Source organism: Sinohyriopsis cumingii, chromosome 12, assembly GCF_028554795.1.
Source record: "Sinohyriopsis cumingii isolate HCF-2022 chromosome 12, ASM2855479v2, whole genome shotgun sequence".
NCBI lineage: Eukaryota > Metazoa > Mollusca > Bivalvia > Unionida > Unionidae > Sinohyriopsis > Sinohyriopsis cumingii.
In genome coordinates, this window is record NC_142972.1 from 16,965,997 (window position 1) to 16,984,842 (window position 18,846).

General features: G+C 34.0%; 1 protein-coding gene across 1 annotated transcript in view; it reads left to right on the forward strand.

Moving 5' to 3' along the window:
- Positions 1 to 18,846, forward strand: part of LOC149786033 (E3 ubiquitin-protein ligase rnf213-alpha-like) — a 260,766-nt gene that overhangs the window by 107,341 nt on the left and 134,579 nt on the right. Inside the window, exons 15-18 of the mRNA XM_089978105.1 lie at positions 4,876 to 5,071; positions 6,768 to 7,085; positions 10,699 to 11,264; positions 15,168 to 15,321. Coding sequence (XP_089834231.1) covers positions 4,876 to 5,071; positions 6,768 to 7,085; positions 10,699 to 11,264; positions 15,168 to 15,321 — 1,234 coding nt within the window. The remainder of the gene's footprint in view (positions 1 to 4,875; positions 5,072 to 6,767; positions 7,086 to 10,698; positions 11,265 to 15,167; positions 15,322 to 18,846) is intronic.

Sequence of the window (18,846 nt, forward strand, 5' to 3'; positions counted from 1 at the left end):
GAGGGAGGATTTTCAGTGAGAATAACAAAAGTTTTAATTGCAGCATCAATCTTCCATTTTCTTATGTCAAAGCTTGGGTTAGTTTTTGTATTTGAGATCTTTTTTTTGCAATTTCTGAGTCAGGAAACATTATTATGACTAGGTCTGAAAAATGATTCTCTACCATATATGGGAGATTATTTTCAGCTATAAAAATGGCAAACTGTGTCTTGGCATGCATATCTTTATCCACATTTGATGCAGATTGTGCGAATATGGATTTTAGCGATGATGTATTTGTTGTACTGTGTTTAATATGAAGCATGATATGTAATGTCATTCTTGCAACTATAGCAGATTTTGAAATCAGCTTTATGGTAAGGGCAAAATATATATTCATGTCCTTTGAACTTAATTCCAAGCATTGAAACTCCAATCTCCATCCATCCTTGAATTTCATGTGACATTTTTCTTGCTTAGATTTTGGCACTTTAGCATTGTGCAATAGTGCATGGTTAGACATGTGAACAAACTTTTAACAATGAAACAAAACTGTCCCTGTTTTGGCTGTTTTGAGCATTTTGGTAATCAAAACCATAATCAGTTATTCTCTTAAATCCTTTTGGAATTACTTTTGATCACAAATAATATGATCTGTATTGACAGACTTTAAGCCAAGTTACCTTGCTGACAGAATGAAAGGGATGTTAATTGTTTTATGCTGCTATATGGTATTGATCATAAGTGTGCTATGCAGTCCAGGATATGTGAGCTCTTTAATTGTTTTTCATTTCATGTTTTAGAAATCATAGAGAAGAAGCACATATTATTGCATACAAGATAATGATTCAAGTTATACTATGTAAATCAGCTATATTTGTTTAAGTAATTTATTGATATGGTAATAAGGGTTTGTACAACTATGTAACCTGTTATCAATTCTGACAATGACATCTCATAATATCCATATATTTAAGTTTATTTAGAGTATAAAACAAAACCCATGTAAAAGACCTGAAAATATGGTAGTCAAACTCATCAACAGCAGCCACCCATGGGAAAGGCAAAATTGGCCTTTGTAGACAGGTGACCTCTGAACTCACACATAGCTCTCAAATTTGGTTCAAGACAAAAATATGTACTATGAACCCAGTAGTATTAGCATTATTATTAGTAGTATTAGCATTATTATTATTATATCACATGTATTATTATTAGCAGTAGTAATTTGCTATGAAGCTACATGTCTTTAGTTTAGCTATTTAGCAAAAAGTAAAATAACTCAATTTAAATAAAATAATTTCCACAAAAGGATTACTGTATCTTCACTTTAATCCACCATGTACATGAAATCATTAATAAGGCTTTAATAGAATCACTGATCCTAGTTTACTTTCTGCATGTCTCCATCCTCATTTCAGTTGCAATGTCTGAAACTTCCATCACTGATTTCTGTATTTGTGATTGTCCATGATGAATTGCAAACCCTTTCAGTTTACCCATCATCTGTGATTTCTTCTTGCTTGTGTTCATTACAGGAATGTTTTCTGGCCTGATCTTACTAAAACAATGTGGGTTTTTTTACTAATGCCAATGCCAAGAGGTGTTATCTTCTTCGTGTAGAGAAATAACTGTGTCCATTTATAAGTACCTGACTCTGCTTTTCTTTTAATTTCTTATAAGACCAGTTTGATAATTTAAGTCAAAAATCAAATCAAGAAAGCTACAGTTGCATACATGCACTCATTTATTCATCTCTGTCTTGCACACTTTTTCTCATTGGTAGAAATGGCTCTTAAATAAGATTACTAATTGACAGTTTACCTTTATTGTGAAACACATGACCGACTTTTTATTAGGGCAGATGGTATAATTAGGCTTGAAAACAAGTTTTCACACTTTAAACAAATGATGGACTAAGCATATGCTCAAACTTGCAGAAATCAAAAGACTTGTTTGTGCTTTTTGATGATCAGGGAATGAATCAAAGCATTCTGTGATTATTGTTAGTATTACCTAGACTGGAAGGGATGTCACTAGTGAAGTGTACCTCTATTTGGAGATTTCTTTTTCATTGGAGATAGTTTTAATTCAAAATATTAAAATAACTGTTTACAGATTCATCTCATTAACAGGGAAAAACAAAGAAAATCAGTTTAAAATAGTTTTTTTTTTATAAAAGATACTGTAGATAACAAAATATACATGTACCTTTTGTACTGACTTAAAAGGCAATATAATTCTATCCTTGGATCTTTTCCTTACCAGAGCAATCGTCACCCTTGACAATGTTTGTGGACTTAGTTGTGTGATGAAAGAAGAGTCATGTTTCATCCATGCTGAAAATGCTCATGGGGTCATATCCTTCACTCAAGCTAAACAGTACAGATTTACAGCTGTCAGTTACTTGTGTATCAACATCCTCATTTTCTCCACTCATGGATTTGAACACAATGTTGTGTGTGTGTGTGTGTGTGTGTGTGTGTGTCTGTGTGTGTGTGTGTGTGTGTGTGTGTGAATATAAATATATTAATTAACATTAGGGTCCTGAAGGTAAATTTTGTTCTTTAGCTAATCATGTTACCCTCTTTAAATTAACTTCTTCTTCTTCTTCTTTTTATTATTATTATTATTATTTTTATCTCACAGTTTTCTTGTTATCCAGCTCATATTTCATTAGTACAAGCACATATATTGCATGCTGTGTGTTTTATATGTAAATGGTGCAGATTGTTGTTGATACATGATGACATAGTTTCTTGTTGAAAGAATTTGTGTTGATGGGCCTCCTTAGTAAACCACACTATCCTGCACCAAACTACATGCATGATCCTCTTACATAAAACCACAGATGCTTGGGTTTAGATAATCAAAAATATTTTCTTTAAAATTCTTAAAATCACAAGAGTCATTATTCAAAACAAGGATGTACAGTCACCAGTGTTTTTCATCTATGGTAAAACCAAACAACTCACAACCACAAGAAAGCTTTACTTACAGTTCTTAGAAAAGGTTAAACTGGTTTAGATCATACCTAAACCAAAGGTCTCAACAAATAAGCATGTACAATATTAGCTCTCAGACTCACACTATTCATTCAGGAGTCCCTCAAGGCTCAGTTTTGGGCCTCTCCTCTTCCTAATCTATATCAATGGTCTACCATTAAATAATGAATCCACAAATACAGATTTGTTTGTAGATGATGCAACCTTGTACAAATCTAGTTCTGATACTGAAGTTATCCAAACAAGATTAAACTCAGACCTTATTAGAGTCCAAAACTGGGCACAACAAAATAGGATCGTAATTAATGAAGGTAAAACAAAATGTATGATTTTGGGGACATCACAAAAGATACACAAGTCAGGGAACCCAAAACTATCTCTTGCAATAAATAATCATCCATTACAAAATGTCAAACATGAAATTTAGGACAGTAGGTGTGTCCATAGATAATAATTTATTATGGAATGACCATATTGATAAGCTTTGTAAAACACTGTCATCCAAAATTGCCCTTCTCAGCAGAATCAAGAAATATTTACCTATGGAAACTTGCAATCTATACTACAAGTCATATATTCTTCTAACAATGGATTATTATTCTAATGTATGGGGAAACTGTCCTAAATCGGAGCTTGACAGGATTTATAAACTTCAGAAACGAGCAGCACGTGTAATTTTAGATGCATCTGTTGATCATCGCTCAAAAGCATTATTTACAGAACTCAAAAGGCTCACAATATGTGACTGGATATATTTTCACAAGGCAGTTCTTTTATATAAATGTCTACATAGAACTGCACCAGAGTATCTTCAGGACTTATTCAGGCCGTTTTCAACACAATACCAGTTGAGATCAATATCACATGGAAACCTTCTAGTACCAAAACCAAGAACAGAGCAATTTAAAAAGAGTTTTCAATACTCTGGTACAGTTCTGTGGAATAAGCTTCCACTACATGTAAAATCTGCTGAAAATAATAGAGTATTTAAGAAGAGATATCATGAGCATGCATGTGTTTCTAGTAGATAATGGAATTTAGTATTTTAATACTAAACATGTTAAAATAAACACTAATTATTGCTATCTTCATATAATGTGCATTGTTATACTCTCCTTAAGAGGGCCTCAAGGGAGAACAGTCCTTGACTAATGAGTCACCCTCTATAAATAAATTATTATTATTATTATTATTATTATTATTAAAAGGCTCTCGAAATAGTCATTTAACCATTTATAGGTGCATTAGAAAATATGTCAAATTTTTTTACTGGAGGGAGGGTGTTTGGTTTAATAGCACTTTTAATGCTTTATTGGCTATATAATGCTGAAGATATTTGATGGAAGTGCCTTTCTCAAGGGTAAAAGTGAGGTAGTTGGCATGGACAGGTATTGAACTCACAACCCTTGACTTGCAAGTCTGATGCTCTACCAATTGAACTACCATGGCTTTTATGAAATTTTACTATAAGTATCCACAATAACTATGATACATGTCATTCATGAGAGCAGCAGATGAATTTAAATTTAATTGAATGGAATTACAAGTCTACATCAAGCCCCCATGGTTTAGATTAGGCAAACTGTTATTGTAAATTCATTGTGAAAGAGTAATTTTCATGATGGTAAAATGAATTCCTAAAATAATGATTACCTAATTTATTTCATGATAATCATTTTAACAAATATATGAATCAATTTATCAATTATTCAGTTAATCATGCCATCTCTATTGAGAGCCTCTGATTGGTAGACCCACCCACTTCCATTTCTGCACATTAACATCCTTCATTTATTACCCACCCAACCTGCATTGTTCAGAGACCTAAGATGAAGATCATGGTTCCTGACAACATGCATTAATAGTTTTCAGTTTTTTTTTCTGTTTGTAGGTCATAGCAAGAGGATATGATCTGCAAGCCTATCAATTTGGAGAGCCTGAAAGACTACGCTTTGGAAAGCTCCTTTCTGACCTATTTACAAGAGAATGGAAGGCTGCAATGAACAGGAAGGGCATGGAGGAAGACGGAATCATCTTACACCACATCCTCACCTGGACACCATTTTCACAGTTCCTGAACATGTTCTGTAATTTGCTCACTATTTTTTGTGCTTTTTTTTTGTTGTTTGTAAATGAGGCAATCATAGAATATTTAGAAATGATCCACTCAGAAAGGTTTTGTAAAAAGTACTGGATGTTTACCATTTTGGGGTTTATTGGGTTGAGGGCCAAGTGTGCATTTGGCGTGGTCCTATGTTCAATGTGCAGCATTTGTCATGCATCTGCCCACAATGTCTTGTTTCTATATTTGATTCCAGATACAGACTTACAGTTGGACTCCCAATAATTCAAGGATAAGTTATTGGTTCCAAGTTAATGCATCAGCAACTAAAGGCTAACAATCTTTGTAGTCTTTTAATTTTCACAACTACATCAGTAATAACATTTATGTTTTAAATCCATACACCTCACCTGACATGTATGTGGTTGAAAATGAAGATGAGGCCAGAAGTGATTGTAACCATTCCTTTATGGTGGCTATGTTTCCTGTGATAAAGGTTGTGAAAACTGGATATTGGGTAAAAACAGTTTATAGCCAGAATTTGGGTGCAGCCCAGATGGGCTTGTTTCATATCCTACAGTCAGGTAGATACGGTCTACTGTAGGTTAAGTGTCCAGAAGTTTTTCATACAGTTGTTTCATTTGATCTGTTTTGCAGTTTTGAAAAAAACAAGGTCAAGAAGAAAAAATTGTACAATGCCCATTTTGGGATTCCCACCAGTGACAGTTCTTTACTCACACTTAAGACCACATGTAATTATTGTTTCCAATCCAATTCCAGCTGGCAAAATTGGTGGTTTCTTTATTATGGTTGTCAGTAGGAACACCGACTGTGGAACACATGAGACATGATGACAAGTTGATTGCTGCAATGTTTGGACATGTCAGGTCATCATGATATGAAGTTGTTGCTTCTGAACTGCTTGAAATGAAGGTTCCATGAATGTTGAAACCAATCATCTTAGATTGAATTTTGCTTTATTTTAAAATATTCTTATGAATAAGTAATCCATCAAGTAATGTTGTGTGAATTATGTGTTGCCTTGCTTACAAATACATATTTTACATTAATAAATTAAATTCAGGAACATAAAGTAAAATATTGAGGACAAAATTTTTATGTTTATCCAGGAAAGGTTGAGTGTTTCATGAAGTTGTCTTGCTCTTAGCAAGTCTTCAATAATATAACCACTGTCAATTAAAAATGGGTCTCCAAGATTAATATAAGCTAAAAACCAACTTTATACAACAATGGAAAGATGATACTGCCTGGTGGAATTTGGAGGCATTCCCTCATGTTCTTGGGTGGTGTAGTCAATCCTGGTTCCTGACCATTCTTGTAACAACATCCATGCGAAAAGTTCTGGTAGAGACATTGGATCAGTTGATCACTTTGTCTTGCTAGTGTGAGGTTTATATACTCTGTAGCAACTGGTACAGCTAGTGCAAACACCTTTTTAGCTATGTGACAAAGGCGCATTTGGTTGGTAATAGGCAAAGATACCACAAACTATGGGTTTGCAGCCAGTACACTCGGGTCATATGATGTCTTTTAAGCATCCAGATCTGTCTGATAGTGATAAAAAAATCCCCCAAATATTCATTTTTTGGGGGGTGAAGGTAGAGAAGACAAAAAATTGCATATATTTGTATTACAGATGTTTGTGGAGTAAAGTTTAAGCTGTTATGGAGGACCAAAAACTGCATATTTTTGTATTGCAGATGGAAATGAAAGGACGCTTGGTCTCTTATCAGAGGTCTGCCTTCAGGAATTGGGACAGGCTGTCTCGGTGATATACCAAAAAGTGCATGCTCTAAGAGATGGAACTATCTCCCTCAGGGATCTTGATGAAATCAAACCTGCTGATGGCAAATTTCAGGAACTAGCTGCGATTGTGTGTGAAAAATCTGATGAGAAGAAAGAGAAAACATGGAATTTGGTCACAGCTGTGAAAATCCGACAGAAAGAGGTGGATGGCTATTTCACACAAAAGATATATGTTGCAACTCTAATACAGCTTTGTCGGCATATACATTCAGGTCAGTACATGCAAAAATGTACATATAGTGACTGTTAACTGCCTCATGCAAGATCGGTCTGTTGACCACATGTGCTTCTTCTTTAAATAAAGTTTGATTTTATTATTATTATTATTATTATTTGCTGAGACAAACTGCTAGGTGGTCCTTACAATTAACTTACAGTCAGAGAATCACTTTAGGTTGATATAGGTTTACTGGTTCCTGCATCACTGGAATTAGTTTACAGTTCTTGGCTGTCTTATTTTATTGATACGGGTTACTTGGTAGAAATTGATTCATTTTTTAATAGTATTACTTTAGTTAAGCAGAAATTTGGGAAGATTATTTTGAATAAAAATATTTACATAATGGTATAAATTTTAGCTAACATGCATAAAATATTAAATGCTGATGCAGAGTGGTAAAAAAGTTATTTACTTTACAATATCAATCATCTTATTATAAATTATTCATTATTCCATACCTAATGTTGGTTTCCAAAGTATCAATGGACTTGGTTCTCCTAAGAAGGCTTCATATGCAACCTCTCCAGTTCTTGCTTCTAGCCAACTGGAGACTCACAAGGACACTGTGTCCACTCAGATTTCCTTATTCATTCACTAGCAAAGTAGAGTTTAGAATTAGGACAGGTTTCAGACATGAGTTTTGATTCTTACATTGGAATTTCACTCCTTCCATGACAGTGATGCCAAAGATGTAGGCTGGACTGATTAGACCTGAGGGTACAGTCGTACAGGGTCTGTGGTCTTGTAAAGAATATTCCCTTCCCATGAACAATTTATAAATGCAAGTTGTTTTTCTAACACTTCATTGGTGTGTCTACTGCATAGATGTCACGGCATCATGGTTGCTGTCAATAAAATATCGGTCATAGCATACATCAGACATCAAGAAGGCGGAGATGCCAGTAGAGAATTTTCTGTAATTGGTACAGCAGGAAATGCATTTTGACTCAAGCTGCAGATTTTGACATTTTTCTCTTTGAGGAAATATATTGCTCATTATCCATCATTAAGGGCTATAGAGCAGCCCTCTCAAATATTTTAAAATTCTCTATGGGCTTCATATAATGCTGGACACACTTGTTTCAGAACTGATTAGGTACTTTGATCTCCAGAGACTAGTCTCTTGTTCCTCAATGTTAAGGAGTAACCTCTTTGTTTGGTTATCTAAGCCTCCTTATGGACCTTTGGGTGAAGCCTCCTTTGAGAACCATACTCTCAAAAGAAAAGGGTTGTTTACATAGCAGTGATAACTATGATTTAATTTCTTCTTTGCCAGTCTGGTTTTCTGGTAAAGAATCAGCTCCTGTTACTATTGAAATCTGCAGTCTATGTTATATCTGTGCTACGAATGAACAAAGTTGACTCCTTTTCCCAGTTAGAGTTTAATAATTCTGTGTGTCAAAATCAAAAAAGAAACAAAACAGTCATAACTGGATTAGTTGGACTTACTGGTTTATCTAATTCATTTGGTACAAAATGTTCCATAGACATGGGTTCATTGGATAATTCTGCCTGACTCTGTAATGTGATTGAATCGAAACTTTGCATGTTTGATGTTTTGGTAAATAACTTGTCTTGTGTATCTTGAGGTATTTGATCTTTGTTAAATCGCTTGATGTGTTTTGCATTCTTCCTATTTTGCACACTTTTTGCTATAACTATAACTATAACTGTATTAACGATATTTTCTAAAATGTTACACAGTAATGGATAAAATGGTATGGTCAGTTTATTTTGCCACTCTTGCCTGAACTAACTCCCCAGACGTTAAATTATTTTCCACAGCATTCCACTTATTCTCAGTATATATTTTACCTTTTCCTTTATTTTCACTGTTGCAATCTCAAACTTCAGTATTGTCTCCATCAAAGTCTGCCAATTGCAGTAATTTCAGTCTGATCTTTTGCCTGAACAGTTACTCAGTGCGGGGCTTATTCTGGTTGTTGCATGTGGAGTGCTCCTGTAAATTAATAAATATGTTTGTAAATCAAACTTCCAATCTTGTTTTTTTTGCTTGTGAGATTTTTATCAACTTCATGATTGATCTATTTTGGGACTCAACTTCACAGTTTGCTTGAGGCCACAATGGTTTTGTTCACTGGTGAACAGTACCATTGTGCATCAAATAATATTTAAAATGGTCCCCTATATATTAAGGTTCATTATCAGTCCGAATGCGTAATAGCAGTCCATGAGTAACAAACATTTTTGACAAAAATGAAGTAAATTTTTTCTGATGTTATAGACTTTGTAATTTCAACCTATAAAAAAAATGACTTTAATAATCTACAACTACAAAAATTTAGTCACCAGAGGGTAAAGAACCTAAAAGTCTGTTGCCAAATGTTGCCTTGGTGCCAGTGGCAGTTTGGTTCTCGACATTGGTTTTGGGTTGTTCGACTGACAAACCAACTGACACTCATAGCAGCTTAAATTTGTAGAACTGTTCAATTTCTTTATTGATTCCTGGCAGACATACTTTTGTACACAAGTTTTGTCCTGTTAACTATTCCATAATGACCCTCATGAGCAATACTCATTATTTGTTCATAAAGCGCTTTCGGAACTACGATTCTGGTTCCTTGTATAATCAGTTCACGATTGAGCCATAAGAAAAACCCTTCTGTTTTTAGGCATCAAACTGTCAAAGGCTGAGGACATTGCTGACGTAAAGAGGAAAAATGGTTTCTGCATAGTAGCTTTAATTCTAGCCCTTGTAACTCTAATAAACTTTGTGAATGGCTTGCATAATTAGTAGGTGTGAAATCATTGAGGTCAAAAAGTCAGAGGTCAAGTTCACTGTAGTCTTTCTCCTAATGGAGTCCCATGTGTTTTCCTGCAGGGATTTCGCTTACCATTGCCTATAAATGACCTTCCATGTGTTTTTCCTGTGGGATATGATGAGATACAACACAAAAAAATGATTCTGTATCCTTGTCCATCAAACTTGTAGGACACATATACCTAATTCATGCATACCTCCTGAAGGGTTATTTATGTTGACCAAGAGCTATACATTATTGTTGAAGAGAACTTCCAACTGATTAGCAGACTAGCTTGTTATTATACTAGAGAGTATTATAGGAATTTGATAAAACTACGAATATAGGCTAACTCATCAAGATCTCAGATCATTAGTTACAAGTAATGTCCATGCATATTATTGAGTGATTTTGCATTGGATTGTCTGACCTTGTCAACACTCTAGCAACACTATTTTTGATCAAATTTGAATCTAACTTGTTAAATAGTCTCATATGATATCCTCACATGGTTGAATGAGTTTAATTTTAACAAGATTGAAGCTTATTTAGGAGGTAAACTTTTTATGATATGTAAAATCAAAATGATATAAGGGTTGTGTTCTGCTAATGAGTTTGCTTTGTGAATGCTCAATTTTAAAGGTGTGTTAGCAAGGTGAGTAATGCCAGGTCTCTAACAACCTCTTCTTTTCTAATAGGTCATAGAAAATAAATATAAATACATTTTCCCACTCTCTCTAGGGTATCATGCTTAGGGCAGTATCAATTGAATTGGCTTGTTTTCCATACTGAGTAAGGCTTGTTATGTATTCATATTCTTATTGTCTGTAAACTATTTTTTAGTTGAACTGACTGAGCTGGAGAGAACTCTCAAATTCCTTGAGGAAAAAAAAGACATTTGTATTAAAGATATTTGTCAACCAGCTAATGTGGAGATTGCTGTACTGGATGAATTTCAACCACAGATCAAATCATTCAGGCTCTCTGATGGTGTTGTCAGTGTGCTTGAACTTCTGCACACATCATTCAGAAGCAATATCTTCTTGAACTTGTGGCAAGATATTGGGCATTCATCAAAGGCTTCAACAATTGATGAAGTGATTGAGCAAGTTTGGAAACCAGTCTACTCCAAAATGAATCAACTCACTGATAGGCTTGTCAGTGGAGAGATCCTGTTTGCTGAAATGGAACATTATCTGGGAAATATTTATAGAGTTAACTATGAAAGAATGGTGGATGAAATGAGGTTGATAAATGTGCCCGAAGAATGTGCTCGGGAAAGGGTAAAACAGCTACAACAGCTTCGTCAGATGGAGGCATGTGTTGATGGGGCTAAGACCATCCTGAATGTTGCCAAAGCCTATGATTTAGAAGGTGATTTTGAAGTGATCAAGACAATTGCATCACAGGTACGTGTGTGAAAGCGTGCTGTACTTCTGATTAATGTTAGTCAATTAATGATGATGATGATCACAACAAAAATGATAGTGATCTTGATGAGAATTAGGAGAGGGGGACAGTAATGATAACTAGAGTAATGGCACAGATGCAGTAAAATCAGTTTTGTAAGAGCTTGTAGTTTCACTGTTTTTTTAAAAAGAATTTGAAAAATTGTTGTTTTGTTATATCAGCACTTTGTGGAAAATATCATAGACTTTATTTAGCCTACACCTATCAAAATTTTGTATGTGGATCAATCTGATGAAAAGTGGCTCATCTGTAGCAAACTAGGTCAGTGTGACACAAGTTTCATACTTTAGTTACTTTAAAAAATGTTCAGGTATCATTCATACATCAATATCAATATCCTTGATCTTATTAAACTTGCACTTTATGTTGGTGTATCTTGTGTAACACACTCATACCCATACTGTACCATTGTGACCTAATTATCCTGCCCTAGTGATATTCTTACATCAACTCAGTGAAGAGAGTTGCTGTATTTCAGTGGTGTTAGCATCTGCACATATCAAAGTATATAACTAACCTATATTTCATGCTAAGCTGACATTAGTTACATTGTGTAAGTTTATTCTCAAGCTCTGTTAGTATGAAAATCATCAAACTAGATGATTGTATGCCACTCCATTGATATCATATCCATACAGCAAAAAAAGGTCACAGTGACATTGTTTTAAATTTTCTGTCCCAGATTTAAGTTTGTATGTTTAGCATATGACCATAGGTGTTTTGCATCCTGTAGACATATTGTTGTATTTAGAAACATGAAACTTTGTGAGGGGATTACCATGGGCCATATTTCATGCTTAATTGATTTGGGTTCAATTTTTTTGTTGTTTATTTCTGAACTGTTCATGCTAGAATCATTAGTTAAAACTAGATGATTATGTGCATCTCTGTTGGTACCATGCTAGAAAGATGGACTGAGTGGGGACAGTAAACATAAGTGGACCAGTGAAAAAGACAAATACCCATTATCAAAATAGCAGATTTATTTAGAAATTAACAAAGTCAAAAATGATGAATACAGATTTACTCTATCATAAGCAGTTTGTCACTGCACAATGAATGAAAATCAGACCTTCCTGGATGGTCATCATTATTGCAGTCACCAGGTTTCAGCCGTGATTTCATTCCCCCTCGATGAAATTTCCTTCATAAAAGTCATGTAGTAAATGATCACCGCTGCTTTCTGCAGTCAATGGCCAGGTACTTTGTAAGTGAAACGTTGATTATTTTGCTTAAAATAGTTGCTCAAGGGCATATACTCTGCAGATGAAATGTTTGTTTTCCACAACAAAAGGCATTGTTACAGTAATTAAGGTAATGTCATTTGAATTGATATGTAAATGCGCCTTATCTTACCATTCATTGTTCTCAAGTCAATCAGTCAGTATGACTTTAAACTGGCTAATCTCTCCAGTGTTATTTTAAGGACTGAACAAAACCACAATACTGCTTAAGCCCCCCCCCCATATATACATGTGTGTGTGTGTGTGTGTGCTGTTGACCACACTTAATGTATTCTTTAGAAAAGATGAATTAAGAGAACTAATTTTGAACAGGATTTCCTTTAGTTTAACTTTTAACCTATTTTACAATTTCTATTATTCTTTAGACAGTAAGATTATAATAAGCTCTTGCTATATATTGCTTTTGATGAAAAAAAATTAAATTGAGCTTTCAAATGCCACTCAATGATGCCAAATAGGTGGATAGTAGAAATGAGTGTTTTAAAACTCTCAGCTAAAGTATTATAATAGTATGGAAAAACTGGATAAATCCATATGCACAAAATGCTTTTTGGTCCAAACAAAAATGGGCATAGTCATGGTGTAACAGATCTTCATTAAATATTCATTCATTTTTAAATGAAATGTTTAGAAACATTAAATCATTTGGTTGAACTTTTTAATCAGAGAAAAATTCTTGGACCAACACTACAGTTGCTGTTATATATAAGATATTCTGTTTGTTTAAAAATGGAACATTTTTCACATTTGGCAGTACATTTTTCAAGTACAAAAACAGTAAATTTGCAGCACAAAATGTCAGTATGTTTCCAGGGTGTTTACAGCAGTGCTGCATTAATGCTGAAAAATATTTGCTTTTAATATATGCTCAGTTTTGTCTCCGTTAACTTTACATTGTCAGAATCATGCAGTATTTTACAAAACTGAACACGTTATAGTGTATTAGAAGCTACTCTGCAAATAAACCATGTACACTCTTGTAGTAGATGCTTTAGATTTTGGTTGATTAAATTTGTTTGTGAATAAACTAAAGGAGCTGTTTCATCTTTTTGAAAGTAGAGATGATAAAGTGAACAATGTGGATGAATTTACTGAGTCACATATGAAACTTTCAAACAAGCAAATGCAATGCTCACAACAATCATGAGAGATGCAGTATTGAAAATATTCTGATCATTTAAATGGATATTTAGGAGAAATGTTCGTAAATTCTCATAAATGAAATGGTTCGGACTATGACCAGTACTCTCTGGGGTATATAAAAATAGCATAGAAGGCATGCTGAGGGCAAGGGTTATCACATATCTATCAGAGACATAGCATTTTATAAGTCAAAGTACTAAATTTATGGTGGAAGAATGCAGTTGAAGGTTTTGGTAGAAAATGTAAGGGCCTCTGAGCCAACAAGCCAAGACAACCAAGAATTCTTATTTCCATTGGCTGAATGGACTGTCACACACCAGCTGCTTTGCAAGATTCCGCATTAACTTTGTTGATAAAATGTTTCGCATTTAGGCTAGTGGTAGAAGCCATACAAGAATGAGAATTCAGCCATTAAACAGCCCAGTTCCCCTCCTCCCACCTGTGAACCTCTAGGATTTTTGGATGTCTAATGGGATTTTTGGTGGTCCCTTGGTAACTTGTGCCCTGGCTTATAGTACGGTCTGTGGTTTTTACCCTGATGTGTGCGAGTTATCGAGGGAGAGGTGTATTTTTTAATACAGATAAGTTCAGTTACTTTGTTTTTTGCAGTGTTTATTTTTATAATTAAGCCTTAGGTAGAATAAAAAAATGAGTATATAATAAAAAGGTTACTGCATTTGTATGGGCAAATATGAACTCCTTTTCTTGTATGAATGCTTTGCTTCCAATGGTTGTGCAGTATTAATAATAAAAAAAAACTTGTTCATATTTTCATAAATGCAGTAACCTATAATTATATTACTGTGCTATAAGCATGATTTCAGTGTGTTTTAATTATTTGAATTATGCTTGATTTATAATGGAATCAACTTGCAGTATAGTAATAGCATAGGTAATCATCATGGATGACTTGGATTATGTGCAATAGACTATGCATATTATTTATGCATCAGACTATGCATATTATGATTTTATCTTTAAAATATATTGTATCGTGATTTACTATGCTTTCGACTGCAAGACCAGACTTAAAGACCTAATAATGTTTCCTACCTTAAATATTTCAGCATGCTTTTATGTTTTCTAGTTTCATGGTGTTTGTTTTTTGTAATCGTATCATTAAGGGTTTTTTTTAATGTTATAGGTGTTGTCTAATGTTCAACACAAAAGTGCTTGGAGCTTCTAAAGATTAGGTGCTATACAAAGTCCTCTTTATTATTATTATTATTATTATTATAATAAGTAAAATCAACCTTATTAAAAGTTTACTAGATAGTTTACATATAATGTATTCTACAGTACTACATAAACCTGGTTAGTAAAGTGGTCAACTATTCAATTATGTCACCTGCGTGACTGAGATTTAGTTTTAGATTAAGTTTAGTGTTGAAGTTTTTCATCTTCTAGTTAACTAAAAGCATACTGAACAAAATGGAAGTCACTTGTTATTTTTAGGAAAATGCTGCAGACAAGAAAATGAAAGAATTTGATGATTCTCTCTTAAAAACCTGTGAATTTCTAAAGGAACTTACACCAGAGAAAACCAAATGTCTGGATCACTTTATTATTTGCAAGCGTCTTGTACAGTGGCTTAGGGAATCCATGAAAGGTATGTATGGGTATATCTGTATGCTCTTGTCTTAGCCCGAGACCTCTCACTTTTCTATGTGATCTTTTATAGTTTTTAATGAAGGCTTGAAGGATTTGGTTTGGTGCTTTATGGTACAGCAACACTAGCAGGTTATTTAATATTGAGGCAATTGGAACAGAGTGCCTTGCCCAAGGACACACCATGTGACTGACCCAGGCTGGTACTTTGGAAGGATTCGAACCCACACCCTTTTGGTCATGATTCTGGCATGCTAACTGCTGAGACACCATCACTCCTATGTATATTTATAATCTGGCCAGCAATTATTAATAATAATGCTAATAATAACAACTTTAATTTTTACTTTAGTCCATAGGCAAAAACCAGCAATTTCAAACACGATATGCCCAAAAAATATAAATAAAACAATTTGCAAAAACAGTTAGTGATGAATTATGACATATTGCAAAATGAAACACTTTCATTATGTTTTTGTTACTGCTGGCAGTTTTATTCCTAACCTTCTAAGTAAAGCACAAAGGCTGTTGACATTGTCATTCAGAATCATTCCCAATGCACTATGGCATCTGTGACAACTAATTAAAAATATAAACCATTGTTGTAGCAGACCATTGTGCTGTTGTGGAATGTGAAAATGTTATTGATCTCTATGCAGATGACACAACATTGTCAGACATCCAAAACACAAAGCATGAGCTCGAAATTTCTTTACAGAATGCACTAAACAAACTGGAAAACTGGTGCACATGTAATGGCATGGTGGTAAATACTGGTAAAACTAAAATATTACTTATCTCAACACGGCAAAGAAGGACAAATCTTGATAGTGATGAACTATGTCTGACATGGAAGGATACAAATCTGCTAATAGTCTGTCATGATAGGCTACTTGGTGTTCTGGTAGATAATAACCTATCATGGACTGAACATATCAAACATACCAGTAAAAAAGTCAATTCAAGTTTATGGCTTCTCAGTAGGATAAGACATTTTCTCCCTGAAAGGCACAGGAAACTATTTTATAACAGTTACATACAACCCTATTTGGACTACTGTAGTACAGTATGGGGTAATTCAAATGATAAAAACATAGCAAAGCTGGCACATCTTCAAAAAAGAGCATTTGGGCTAATATCAATCCAGAAAGAAAGCAAGGAAAGTTTAGCTGGTAGGTTAAAAATATTACCTAGTAAAGACCGAATCTGTTTGAGAAAAGCCAAATTAATGTACAGGATATCTCAGAATAGTGCTCCTGAATATTTACAATCACTATTCCAGTATAGGCTACCTGGTAATACTCCCCACCTGTGATCCATGTCTACCAAACAGTATAAAATTCCCAAACCAAATAAGGAGTTATTTTAAAAAAAGTTTCCAATACTCTGGAACTCTGCTCTGGAATAGTATTCCAGTTGAGATTAGAAATGCCCACTCTATTTCCTTCTTCCAAACCCAATATATCCAGTGGCTTCAGAGATGCAGCTTAAATAAATGAATTCCTTTGTATGAGGGCCTCAAGGTAGATTAGTTTTTAGCTAATTGTGTTACCCTCTTTAAATAAGGTCATTATTTTTATTATTATTATTTTATTATTATTATTATTATCCAGAGAACATTTTTAAAAGACCTTAAAAACATATTTACTTCTAGACGAAGAGACTGATTTTGTTGTTGAATATCACTATCATCTAACAGATCTTAATGAATGACAAGCCCTTGATATATATGCTCATTTACAAACAGCAGCATTCTTTAAATAGACTAACCTCAGGTATGGACACATTTTGGCTTGAAGATGGAGGGAATTTCATGCCACAACAAAACCTGTCTTGAAAGACCACTGCTATGAGAGACCACATGTCTTCAAAGACCTTGACATTCTTGATGCATGGATATATTTATTAAGTGCTATGACCTGTGATGAGAGACCACCTGTCTTGGGAGACCTTTACTGTATGGCAGGAAAGGTGGTCTTTCAAGACAGGTTCTACTGTACTACCACAGGATATGTTTCTCTGTTTCTGACAGTCTGCACTCTTTTGGTCGTGACTTTAAAAAAGATAGGTAGATGCTAATTCTTTTAAGAGATTCAAAATGTTGCTGTTTGATGTAGCCATTTAGTTAGGAAGAAGAAATTAACATAACAGGATATCCATGTTTCTTGTGCACCAGGCAAATTTATGTAGAGTTTTACCATTGGCAAAGTTAAGAAGATCCATGATATATATTGGTTTTTTCCATAGGGAAATTGTTCATGAGAGTCATGATTTAAGTGTAGGAACAAGGCTTTATTTTAATCTTAAAATTGGAGAGGAATTAAAGATGGTGGATTATCTGTATGGATAAAGCTTAAAAAAGTCAGAGCTTTTTCTGAAAGTTTTTACATCACTAGATATAGTATTGAATGATTAGTTTATAGTAAATTCTGTCTACACCACCTCTCCAATTTTCTATTCATCTATTCAGTATACAGAACTGATAAAATTTTGCAGATGCTTATGATATAATAGGTGCAATGACACATTTAATGATTTGTATGGAATAGGCATATCCCACGGGACTTATTTATTGTTTTTACTGAGAGAAAAAATTGATTGGTCCTACCATACAAGTAGATTATGAGGTAGTCGCTCCCAACTTTTCAAACTCTGGAATTCTGTACTACCTTATGCCAGGCTTTTCAAAAGCTTCTTAGTTGACATTTACAGAACTATAATTTTTATGTTGTTTTTTTTGTTAAATTCAGTACATCTACATTTTAAACAATGTTATTGTAGTCACCTGTAATATGTTACACATGTTTGCTACTACTATTTGTATGTACCCTGTTTGTAACTTATCCTTAAACCCTTGTGCACATTTTATTGTAGCAATAGATTGTGTATAATATATATATATATATATATATATATATATATATATATATATATATATATATATATATATATATATATATATATATATATATATATATATATATATATATATACAGATGTAATTCTAGAAGGCCTCATGGAAGATTAATCAGTTGACAGAAAAAGCTTCTTTAAATAAAGTCATTATTCATATTATAATTACTATCATTATCTTCTTTGGAAACCATTTTGTTATATACTCCTTGGGCTTTTGCAAAGTAATCCACCTGCATGACCATATCCTTTACATTTTTAATTTTTTTTCTCTTGAGAACAAGTTTAGTTTTGTTATTTTCAGTGTTCAGAACTAAATATTTCACAAATACTTGTGGGGGCCCCGAGTGGCCGAGTGGTCTAAAGCACTCTCCATTACAGATCACTGCCATCTCACCTCTGTCTGTGTTGGTTTGAGTCTCGGGTTCAGCCAATGTGGGTACGTGAGAAAGCTTGCCAATAGCTTCTCATGGGTCAGTGGTTCTTTCCGGGGTTTTTTCCGGGTTCTTCCTCCACCATTAATACTGGCCGCCATGTATAGCCTATCATGTGCTGAAAAATGGTGTTAAACCCTACAACAACAACAACAACAACAAATGCTTGCGATATAATA